Below are 12,008 nucleotides of genomic sequence, written 5' to 3' on the forward strand. Positions count from 1 at the left end.
CCTTTCTCTCCCAACGTCCTTCCTACGTCACCATCCATAACACTGACTCCTATACCGTTTTTCCCTCCGCTGGTGTGCCCCAAGGCTCCGTCCTCTCCCCCCTTCTGTACTTTTTGTATACGTGGACATGCCGCCGCCATCACTCCCGTCCACCTTCTCCAGTTTGCCAATGACACCGCCTTCCTTGGCCTTGCCCCTGCCCTGCTGCATTCCCAACACCTTTTCCAATCCCATCTTGACTGGTTCACCACTTGGTGCAACCAGTGGTTGCTTAAGGTCAATCCCTCCAAAACCCAGGCGATCATTGTAGGCAAAACCACCCCTTCCTTCCACCTCCTCGATTTCTATCTAACCATCTATGGCCGTCCTGTCGCCCTCACCCCCACCCTTAAGTACCTTGGCGTCACCCTCGACTGTCGCCTCTCCTGGACCCCCCATCTCCAGACAATCCAAGCCAAGGCACCCTCCCAACTCCGTCTCCTCAAGCTCCCTCCCAGCCGTACGTGGGGTCTGGACCCCTCCACCATACTCCACACCTATAAATCCTCATTCCGCCCTATCCTCCGTTAGGCCCATCCTAACTGGATCTCTCGCCCCCCCCCCCCCCCTACCTTTTGAAAATCCCTTCAGATCCTTGAACACCATGCTCCCCACCTCGCCTATTGCATCTGTCTCCCCTTCCCCATGCAGATCCTATATGACCTCATTCCGTTCCCCCACCTCCTCCTTTTCCTTGAATGGATACGAATCCTCTACACCTCCCGTAAACTCGATCCTCCTCACCCACTTGTCTCACCCATCCTCTCCCACCCCCACCCACTGCCATGCTTGTATCTCCACGTCCCACCTGCTCTCCATCTCTCCACCCTCCTTACCCTCTCCCAAGGTGGCTTCGTCATCTCCCCCTCCCTGATGATGCCCTCCTCCCCTCCATCTATCCCTCCTACCAACTTTGATCCTCCCCTCCCACTTCCTGTGTTTTTTTCCTTTGGGCACCCTCCCTCCCTTCTCTCTCCTTTTCACTCCATCCCCCCTTCCTCCACCCCTCTTCCCCTGGGCTTCCCCTACCCCCCTCCTCCCTTCCTTCCTCCCCCCTATCACCCCTGCCCTTGGCATCTCTGCTCTCCCCTTTCCCTCCCCCACCCCCTCCCTTCTCTCTTGGCAGGTCCCCAGACTCGTACACACTTCGTGGACTTTTGCTCAAGTGTTCCAGTGTTATTCGTTTTGTGCTCCAACGTTCGCGTGTGTCTATTATCGTCTCTGTGTGTGTCCACACGTCTGCACAATTTTATCTCAGACTCTACGCCCATGAACGGCTTCGTGTATTTTAAAAGTGTCTGTCTCCATCTATGTATCCACCCTGTTTATTCTTTGATTGTCTTCATTTGTATCTTTCGTTTTCTCTGTGTCTGAAGAGCGGCGTACTGTGCCACTGATGGCCTACCTGTAACAGGTATAAGAATAACAATAAAGAAAAAAAAAGAAAAAAAGCCCTAGTCCAGTCAGTCTGGTACTCGCTCAGGATTGCGTCTCTATCTCGGTGGTACTGCGTTCTGGTCGTTGCTCGTTGTTGACATTTGCCTGGCTCTGATTCCGAGTGGATTTACTGTTGGTGTTTGGTGTTGTGGTTTCTACAAGCCTCTGTTGTTTATCTCTTCCTTGTTGTGTCGGTCATAGTCGGTCGTTGTCGGTTGTTGTCAGTTGTCGTTGGTCTGTCGTCCGATTCGTCCTTGTGTTTACCCGGTGGTGTGTGCTCCACCACTGGCGGCTTCCCCGCCTGACGGCTCCGATCCACAGCCCAAGGCGTTCCCGCTGTTGGTTTTGGTTACTACAGTTTTGGCATAATGCACAATTCTAAGTTTGAAGCATTTCATCGTAACTGCGCCAAATTCTTTGGCCATTTATATTGGCATAAAGCAGGTTTCCTCACTAATATCCAACTGAAACTGAATTGCAGGCTAGCAAAACAATATTTGTAGACCTGCTCAAATGTTCACATCAATAAAATACATGAAAAGTTTTCACTGTTGCGTAATAAAATGTTTGCCAACTGTATCCGTGACAGACACTATTTGTGCTGTGCAAATTAGTACAATTTTTCTTTTGCAGCAGGTATGTATCAAGATAAGGTAGCAGATATAAGCAACACACTAACTTTTTGAAGATGAAATTTGGATAAAATTGCAGCTTATTTTTGCACCAATATGATACTTAATTTTAATTTTCTTTGTCATTTGCTAAATAACAATCTGGTAATAGTACCATACAGCCAGTCATATTACATGTTTAATACATTACAAATATTAATGACGAAATAATATATATTTTTAATATTCATTTCTTGGACGTCGAAATATCGCAGATTTAACCTTACTGTAATTTGAGCTGAAATTTATATGTTGTCGTACATACATACATAGAGTGTTCATTTCAACTAAAGACATTGATATATCTCGAAAACTACAAATCATATCAAAAAAAATTATAATTCCAGTTTGTTTGTCTTGGAGGACAACATCCAATGATACCACACTCTACCCACCACCTCATTCCATGCGTGGGGGGTATGGGAGCTACTTTGAAATCTTCAATGAGAATACCCCAACTTTTTATTGCAGATTACAATTCTATAGCAAGTCTACATACCTGTTGTCTGAAGTATTTCCGTCGTTTCGCCATAGATGGCGCTGTAATTGGAAGCATAAATATGTGTACACAATAGTAATTTACAACATGCTGCTCAATGGCCCCTGATTATCCAGTGGCACCCCCAACTCTTTGCTGCAAGTCTAGGACAGGCCAGTATTTCATAATGTCTAAGTGGAAATTCCATTCGCAATGTTATATTGTTCTATCAAAGAGGGGGCTACTCGTTACCGCACCTTTGCTGTGTAGCAATCTACGATGTATCATGAATGGCAGTACACTGTGACCGGAGCTCACATACCATGCAGACATAGAACAGATAGTGGGTCTAAACACTACAATATTTGCACAGTGTTTGTTGCCTGCACATTTACCTATCATTTGGAAAACAGATGTGTAGGTGGACGATGAATGTTGCAACTACGGAACAATAAAATGGAAATGATCCGATCTTAGAGAGAACATAGAGAAATGTTGAGACTGTTGTTGCCTTGTATGCTTTCCAGACAAAGCTCGCTCTCATTTGTTCTTTTACAAGATTGTGAACGCCTTTATGCCTGATGGCAGCGTACAAAACAGCAAAAGGAAACGAAGCAAACGTGTTACAGGAGAAGTTAATGAAATAGCTGTACTAGCAGCAGTGCAACACACTCACAAGATAAGTGCCTGGCAATTACACTGCAATTCCAGTATGTCTTTATATAGTACTGTCACAATACTGCATCATCATAAATATCATCCATACCATGCGCCACTGCATCAAGAACTTCATGACGCCAATTCGCATAACTAGCTAGTGCTTTGTGAATGGGCACATCAATAAAAGTAAACAACCATAACATACTTTACCGAGGTTCTATTTCCCGATGAGTCTACATTCAGAAATGGTGGGTCCTGAGTTCGAGTCCCAGTCCGACACCCAATTTTAATATGCCAGGAAGTTTAATATCAGTACACACTCCGATGCAGAGTGAAGATCCCATTCTGGAAACTGTATTTTTCTCCCGCAATACAGAAGACGTTTTTATCGTAGAAAAAGCTTTTTAAATCAAAATTACTGGGTCAATTTATGTTCTTATTTATACACAGTGTAAGATTTTTCTTTGTCCTGTGTTGCAAAACCTAAATCAGTTTCAGCTTTCAGATATTGGTCTCTGTTGTGGAAAAACTATAGGTAACATATCGAAGTCCTCACGAAACTGTCTAAAAGTGTCACGAAACAAAAGAAACAATAAAAATACTGATTAATAGTAGATTAACTTCCGATGTTAGAAGACGACGCCACTCTCCCTCTCATCATCAACACTTAGTTGCCAAGAAACATTGGCTTTTATGTTTCGCTCCTTTCGCGATGAGCAATGTGAACCGACCTGAACTCTACATTCCCCTACTCTACTGACCATCGAACTCGACATATAATGCTATTTAATAACGTATATTCGTAAAACTGATTACTTTATTAACTTTATACCAAGTGTGATAATTCATGCACTTTATAAAACGATACTATGTCACAAAATGTAACTTTTGCTGGTAAACTGACGAATATTTGCCAGAAGCCAAATCATCGTAGGGACAAACCATGGAGGTTTTACCTCCATGGGACAAACAAAATAATAGTAATAATAATAATAACTATGATCAGAGATTAGCGATATATGTACTGTTTATCTGTGGTCAGAGATATACTTAGTAGAATGTTTACAACTTAAAAGAAGCTTGTGTTGATCAACAAACCCGGTTATTGATTAGAAATACAGAATGGTGTTTCCGGCCAGCGGTGGTGCTAAGTTTTTAGCTGACAGCGCTAAAGTAATAAGATTTGCTCGCCAAGGCTGTACAAACAGGCCTTTTTTCCATATTGTAGTGATGGAGGTAAGCATTAAATATGATTATAGGGAGGTATCCTTCCAAATACGTCTGTAATGTGCTTGTCGTCATGAATTACTCTTCCCTGTTTCTCACTTTTTGCGCCCAGTCACTTTTGTCCGCTAGTGATTAATAACGAATGAAGAAACTAATTTTATACACATTTGCACAAACTAATAACGCGTCCACATAGATTTCATGCATCTATTATCCCCTCTTCGAGCAGAAGGATTCATATCCATCATCAGTTTCACGGAAGACGAAATCAAATTACTGATGATATCTAACGAAATTTTAGGGTCAGAGGAAGTGTCCGATTCCTGTAGATTTTTGTCATTTTGTTTGTTTTTGGATCGTGGTGTGTCTTTTTTTACTGTTATATTTAGCTTGTCCCCATCTTGCAAAAGATATACATGTCATGTACTGTGAGAATTTGGACTGTGGTTGATCTTTCTAGGCTGTCTTTACTTACTTCACGTTTTGTTTACGTCCTACTGCGTCACGCATATTTACCATGGCAAGATGCAAGAAAGTGCCATTCAGCCTCCAACCCAACGTCTACTTTGTGGCTGCACAGATTTGAAAAATTCTTTTTGTTCGTATACTGACTACCACTTTCATCTGAAAAGCATATCAGCTTCTAACCTTGGGAAAATTTCCTTTTATGTAATTTATTACATACTTTTGAAACACATGTACAGCCAAAGTGTTGTGCTCCAAGTCGTCGCTTAGAATGCAAACTGAAGAACTCCAAACTTCATCTTTTTCATTTTTAAAGTAGACAATAAATGGATGGTCATTGACCCAGTGGTACTGTTGTATTGCACCCTGAATCACAAATGTAAAATTTTCTGCAAAATCAGCCATCACTATGCATTCAGTTTCATGAAGTTGTGCTTTTCTGTCCTTCAAAAACTTACTTTGGATTGTAGAAACATAGTGGTGACTTTAGAGTTTTTGTAAGTTATCAGTTAAAGATTCCAAGTACTCTTCCTGAGATTTAACCACTGTTATCACTTCTGTCCTGTCAGTTGTGACCCACTGTTTAAAGGTAATACTGTCTGGCATTTCTGGCCCTTACTGGGGCATTTATTACATTAACTCCTGTTAGTGTTATAGACCATTAAATCTAGTAACTCTTTGTAGTTATGATCACTGATTTTTGCACCAGCAATCATCAGTTTGACATTTTGATGATATAAGCAAACACATACAGAGTGTGTCCCTGAGGATCCAGCCAAAATACACTACTTAGGGCAGAGGTCACAAAATTTTGACCTTCCAATTTTGCATTCAGGATGAGAATTTTTGAAAGCTACATAAAGTTCATTTAAATTTGACAGCATTAGTCGTTTCTGCTTTGTTACTTTAACTCCATTTATAACAACTCTTGCGCTATCTTTGCAACCTGGGCCCATTCTACTGTCTTTATCATCTTCAAAAAACTGCTGGCTCTTTTTAATTGTTTCTTTACTTATAGGCCTACCTACACCTTTCTTCTTTCTTAAAACTGGAAGAATTTCACTAATTTTTGGGTTAGTTTAACCAAACGATGAGAAACGTTGATTTCATGAACTATTTTTTTCTTGACCATGAGTCAGAGAGCAAACTTAACATTTTAACTTTTTCCTCAGTAGATGTCACTGAACATTTAATTTTTAATTTCTCTGTTAAGCTCAAATATTCAGTGTCAGATGATGCTGGTGGTAGGTTTTCTTCTTCTTTAGAAATAATGTTGGTATCTGTATTATTGAAGCATGATTCCAAGTCTTTTTCTAATTTTGTCTGAAATTTGTTGTACCTTATTTTCAGTAGGTGCTTTTCTTTTTCTGCTACTTAATTTTATTATTTTCGAAGCAGGAGATACGTCTAACTAAGAACAAACAAAATCAAATATGCTAACAGCTTCCTTATTAGGATTATAGATGTCATTAACAAGGTTACATGATTCTGGCTCTGGATTCACAACAAATATTTTTGAGTAACAGCTTGGGCACAGGGAATTTCCAGGAATCACATTATGTTTCACTTGGGAAGCTGTTTCACTCTCACATTAACAAGGACATATGTTCAAGTTTTATTTCCCTCAAACATTTAGTAGGCCTAATAGGCTTTTTATGAACTTTAAGTGGATCACAGCACTTTCTTCCAAAAATGTGGTTGTACTTCAGAATATATTTCTTCTCATGATACTCACACACTGATGTTACAGAAGAAATTACTTGAAATTTAAACAAAGTTTGTCTATCTTTATCAAAGTCATTGCCAGCTGTCCAACAGAGCACTCTTCATCCATGTTATTGCATTCCAATTAATCTCTCAAAATTAATTACAAATTACACAGAGAACAAAGCACAGAACACATTCTACACTCTCGATGAAGTATTTACATCTACTCTAACAGAGCTTTCAGAACAGACAACAATGCCACACACAGCAATAATGTACTTCTACAATGCCACATCCAGTAATAATGTACTTCTTTATTGGCAGTAAACCGAAATGTAAATGGGCATTTTTATGACCATAGAACAAAAGCGAATGCTCCTATTGTTTAATATTGCATTATTAAAAATAAATAAACTATGTGAATATTGGTTGATAGTGTTAACTAAATATATGTCACAATTAAATTTTATTACAATGAAACAATAAATCATTTAAATAGCAACAGCCACAAGATCAGTTATACAGTAATGTGAATTATTTTGGACTCATTTTCAAAAATTCATATCTTTGTTCACAGTCAAATATCAATGTTGAAATTTTTGCAGTATGTTGCTGTCATATAGCCTAGGTATACAAAGTGTGCAAAAATCATGTTTTTATATTCAGTCCCACCTGAGACAACTAACCCCAAACTTAACAAAAAATGAAAATTTTCAAATTTCAAAAATTCATAAAAATTTAAGGAAACATTTGTAGGTGTTCTTTCTCTGTATGCGGATAGTAGTGTATGATATGTAACTGTAGGAAAAAAATAGACTCTCATAAATCACTCCTTGTTTATTATTTTGGGCCAAAAAAGTAGGCCAGCCGCTGTGGCCCAACAGTTCTAGGCACTTCAGTCCGGAACCGTGCTGCTGCTACAGTCGCAGGTTCAATCCTGCCTTGGGCATGGATGTGTATGATGTTCTTAGGTTAGTTAGGTCTAAGTAGATCTAAGTCTAGGGAACTGATGACCTCAGCTGTTCAAGTTCCATAGTGTTTAGAGCCATTTGAACCAAACAAGTGGATTTTTGAAAATTTGGGTACCAAACTTTGGAGGTCATTTTGACTGGTTATTTTTGGATTTAGGGTATTTTGTGAAATATACAATGTTTCAGAGGACACTTTTCTAAAAGCAATCATGACAATTGCGATGTTGTAACTTAACCCAGTGCAGAGATATTAAAATTTTCGCTAATGTCTTCAGACTGAAAAATCGTTGTGTGTGTACAAATAAAAATGGTCGCCATCCAGTAAAGATGCAAGATAAATTGTTTTGAAAAATTGTTTTGAACTTCTCAAATATGGAGCAATCACATATAAAAGAATTAAAATATCTAAAAATGGTCAAGCAACCATCACTGGACCACTTCATATGGATTGACCCAAATCCTTGTTACTGTGTGTATAATTTACATCTGCTGATCAGCAGTAAGAAGCACATGCCCATTGGCGTTCTCAGCACTGAAGTGCAAGGGAGGAAACATTCATCTTTTTTTATTCCCACTCCCAGCAGAACATCGTAGCCATCGATTGACTTACCGTCTACAAACTGTCTCTCTCTGAGATGTTTGAAGATTTTGTCTGGGGTCAGCAATTTAAATGATGACAGGCCTACATCAGCTTAATTAGTCATGTGTTGATAGCACATCGAATAGCTTCATCCTCAACAATATGTGAATCAGTTTTAAATAATGGAAAGAAAAATCATTCCATTCAGTATATAATTAAATGAACATTTTAACTGGTTTACCCCCAGAGATATGTCTTCACTTGCCCATGGGGGAGGGGTACTCTTCGCCGGTATAATGTAGCATTACTTTAGTTTACCTAATGAAAGTACTGCAGGCCGTTTTCACTCTGAAGAATGAATGGATAGCTAAGTCAGCTAAAACATTAAAGAGTGGTTTCAGTTGAAAGAAAAATTACAAAGTGTTTTCACTTGAGAAGAAAAACCCACAGACTGCTTATGTGAATGTAGGCTTTCCCAGAGTATACTGCTGATGAAATCTTCTTGGGCTTCCATCCAGGTAACTGCGTCGAAAATCTGCAACGTTTCAATGAGTGTCATTCTCATCATCTACACCAGAAGATGATGAAAATGACACTCATCGAAACGTCGCAGATTTTCGACGCAGCTACCCGGATGGAAGCCCAAGAAGATTTCACCACCACAGACTGCTTTCACTTGAAACAAAATTAATGAATATTAAGCCAGCAACTGACTGCCTGGATTCGAATCCGGGATCTCCTGGTGACTAGGCAGGTGCGGTAACCACTGTGCCATCTGGGACGCAGTGTTATCGCAACTGCATGGACTATCTAGTAACCTGAAGATCCTGAGTTCGAATCCCGGTCTGGTACATATTTTCGCTCGTCTCTGCTGATTCTGCTTACCGGAAATGTCGCATTGCAGCTGGCAGATTCCTGTTACATTTGCATACAGTGTTTCACAGCTGCAGGATCTGCATGGTGTCTGTTCTTTCGAAGGAACAGACACCATGCAATCATAAAACTGATAAGCCTGGCTGGGCTACGGATCCGCTTTCTTCAGTGTGAATGCACGAAAAAGCCTGACCGCCTATGGGAATCTCTGAGTACCAAATGGGAGTATAATGGACAGGGACTGCAGATGGGTGCTCAGTGGGAGTATGGATTGGCTGTGAGGCATACCGAGATAGCCCATGCAGTTGCAATAATGCTGTGTCCTGGATAAGGCAGTGGTTACAGCACGTGCCTAGTAAGCAGGAAATCCCAGTCGGGTTCACATTTTTGCTCGTTGCCGCTGATTCCGATTAGTGACCTGCTGCAGCTGACAGCAGTTTCCCCCTTCCACTTACATACTGTTTCCATTCTGTTGCTGCCACAGACTGCTTTCACTGGGGGGGAGGGGGGAGGGAGTAAAACAAATGAATAGCAATTTAAATGACACGTAAAACTGCGACCGACTGACTCAGTTGTTTTCATTCTGTTACTCCTGCAGGCTGGTTTAATTCAAAAGAGTGAATGAGTAGTCCAATGAACTGAATCTATTGTTTTTATTCGGTTGCTTCCCCACACTATTTCCACTCAAAAGAATGAATGAATAATTCAACCAATAACTAAAATGACAACCGAATGAGTTGATTGTTTTACAACGACCGAATGAGTCGATTTTTTTCATTCGATTGTTCCTACCACTACAAGTATGATGCTTATATGTCCTCATTGGAGTCATGCTGTATTGCATATATGCCTCAGCAACATTCTCAAATGGAAACATTTTGACTGCCTCTTATATGGCAATATGATTGGGGAATATAAGTACTAGGAAAATGAGGTTTTCTCTGAAGTCTTCAGTAACATCAGGGGCAGAGTCTGGAGGTTGATATAAGATCCAATTACTAGTGCATTCTTGATAATGAAACTTGTCCAAACAATGTTGCATGCAGCTTTACTGTCGCGGTGGATTTGAATTCCTTGTCTGCTGCTACAGACACTCTCTTCATTTTCTATTAGCGTAGCCTTTTGAAATACATTTAGATTTACCTGAAAATCGCACTGCTATTGATTTTTGAGTTCTAGCCCGCTTTCTGTACCTAGTATTATGTGTGTGCTCCACTGTGTTTTGTGAACACTTCAAACTATGACAATTTTGTTGTGAATTCTTCGGCATTTGATCAGAATCCTACACTAATATTTTGGGGTCTCCTAGATTGGTTGGAGACTTGGCTAATCTGAAAAACCCAAGACTGTATCCCAGGGTAGTAGTCTAGTGCACATCTTTCCCATTTAGGGGGCTCTACTGTTCTGAAACCTATAGGACAAGTCTAGGTAGCTGCAGCCCACCTTGTCATTGTCTCTGGCACAAGCCTCCCACTTGATTTAGAATGAGGAGGTGACAGTCAGTTCTGTGGATAATTCAGCAGATTGTGAATCTCATTGAAATTGCAAGTGAGGCTGGTCTTCTCCAACTTCTCTCTGAGTCTATGGAATAATTAAAGGACAACTTCAGAGCTTAGACTACAAGCATCATATTCTACACTTGGCTATACACTGTTCCATCAGTAGCTGTTGGAAAAACCCCTTCAGCACATTGAGGTCTCCAGGCATAAATGCCGCATGCACAAGGTGATACTTTCCATCTCTCGCTGCCATTTCCCTGAGGGGTACCTTTATTTTCCTCATATTTGAACTTCTGATGTCTAATGGGCTGCTACCCTTTTCTGTTTGGCTACACCTGACGTGAGCAAAAGCTGTCTTCCCAACAGATGAATTGTGCGTTGCTGACTGTTTCAGTTTCAGTGGAAGAAAGCATCTTGAATTTGGGCTTAGGGAGATGGATGTAATACCCTGAGTTCTTCCTGCTCTCCAATTCCCTTGTTCAGTATTTCTAGACCTACCACTGACAGGCAAATAGACAACTAGTGATAGGGCCGGTGCTTTCAGTAGAGGAGACAATATACACAAGAGAGGGTAGTAGTTGGAGTACCTTAGAAATCCCTGCCACAAGTCTTGTACACAGGAGAGGATAGTAACTGGTATACCTTTTTATCTGTGGCGCATGTCTTATACACAGCAGAGGTTAGAACTTGAAGTACCTTTGGTATCTTTGGCCCATGCTCTTGGAAGCCCTCGTAATACACCCATTTGTAGCAGCTTCCAATCGCCTGCAAGTAGTCAAGACATTTTAAAGCTACTTACGCACAGAACTTAAATCATTCTGTGCCCAAGAACAGCATTTGCAATGGAGCTGCACTGTGGCTGGTGCAATGTTTTACAGAACAGCAAAGAAATGACTTGCAATTTGTTATATTACAGCAATTACCAGTTCCCTTTGGGTAGTGAAGTGATTATCATCCATCCAAATTGTTTCTCTTGTGACAAGAGAAGAATCTGGAATAAAATTTAATGAGTCCTTGAGACTATTTGAAACTTTAAATCTCATATGTTTTTCCTCTTTTATTCATTTACTAATGGAGAAACCTGGCATTGCCCAGGTATTTATTTATAGCTGTGTGCCCATGCCTGTAGCATATAGCATCTGGCCTTCTGCTTAATGTTTATGATGTCATACCTCCTGAACTACGTATCATACAATGATATAATTTTGTAGGTACATTCTGCAGCATATGTGGATACTGTCTGCAAAATTGGTTGCAAATGGAGTTAGTAGCAATGAAGAAATAAATTTCAATGTCTTGCGTGATGCAGTAGTTTTTTTACACATCTAATTGTTTATAACATCATGTCTCCTGAATTATATGTCTTACAGAGATATAATTTTGTAATTACACTCAGTGGCA

General features: G+C 40.3%; 1 protein-coding gene across 1 annotated transcript in view; it reads left to right on the forward strand.

Moving 5' to 3' along the window:
- The first annotated feature begins 4,317 nt into the window (after window positions 1-4,317).
- LOC124612620 (probable 28S ribosomal protein S16, mitochondrial) overlaps window positions 4,318-12,008 on the forward strand; it is a 40,840-nt gene continuing 33,149 nt past the window's right edge. The window contains exon 1 of the mRNA XM_047140917.1: window positions 4,318-4,521. Coding sequence (XP_046996873.1) covers window positions 4,408-4,521 — 114 coding nt within the window. The 5' untranslated portion in view covers window positions 4,318-4,407. The remainder of the gene's footprint in view (window positions 4,522-12,008) is intronic.

This window comes from Schistocerca americana, chromosome 4, assembly GCF_021461395.2.
Source record: "Schistocerca americana isolate TAMUIC-IGC-003095 chromosome 4, iqSchAmer2.1, whole genome shotgun sequence".
Classification (NCBI taxonomy): Eukaryota; Metazoa; Arthropoda; class Insecta; order Orthoptera; family Acrididae; genus Schistocerca; species Schistocerca americana.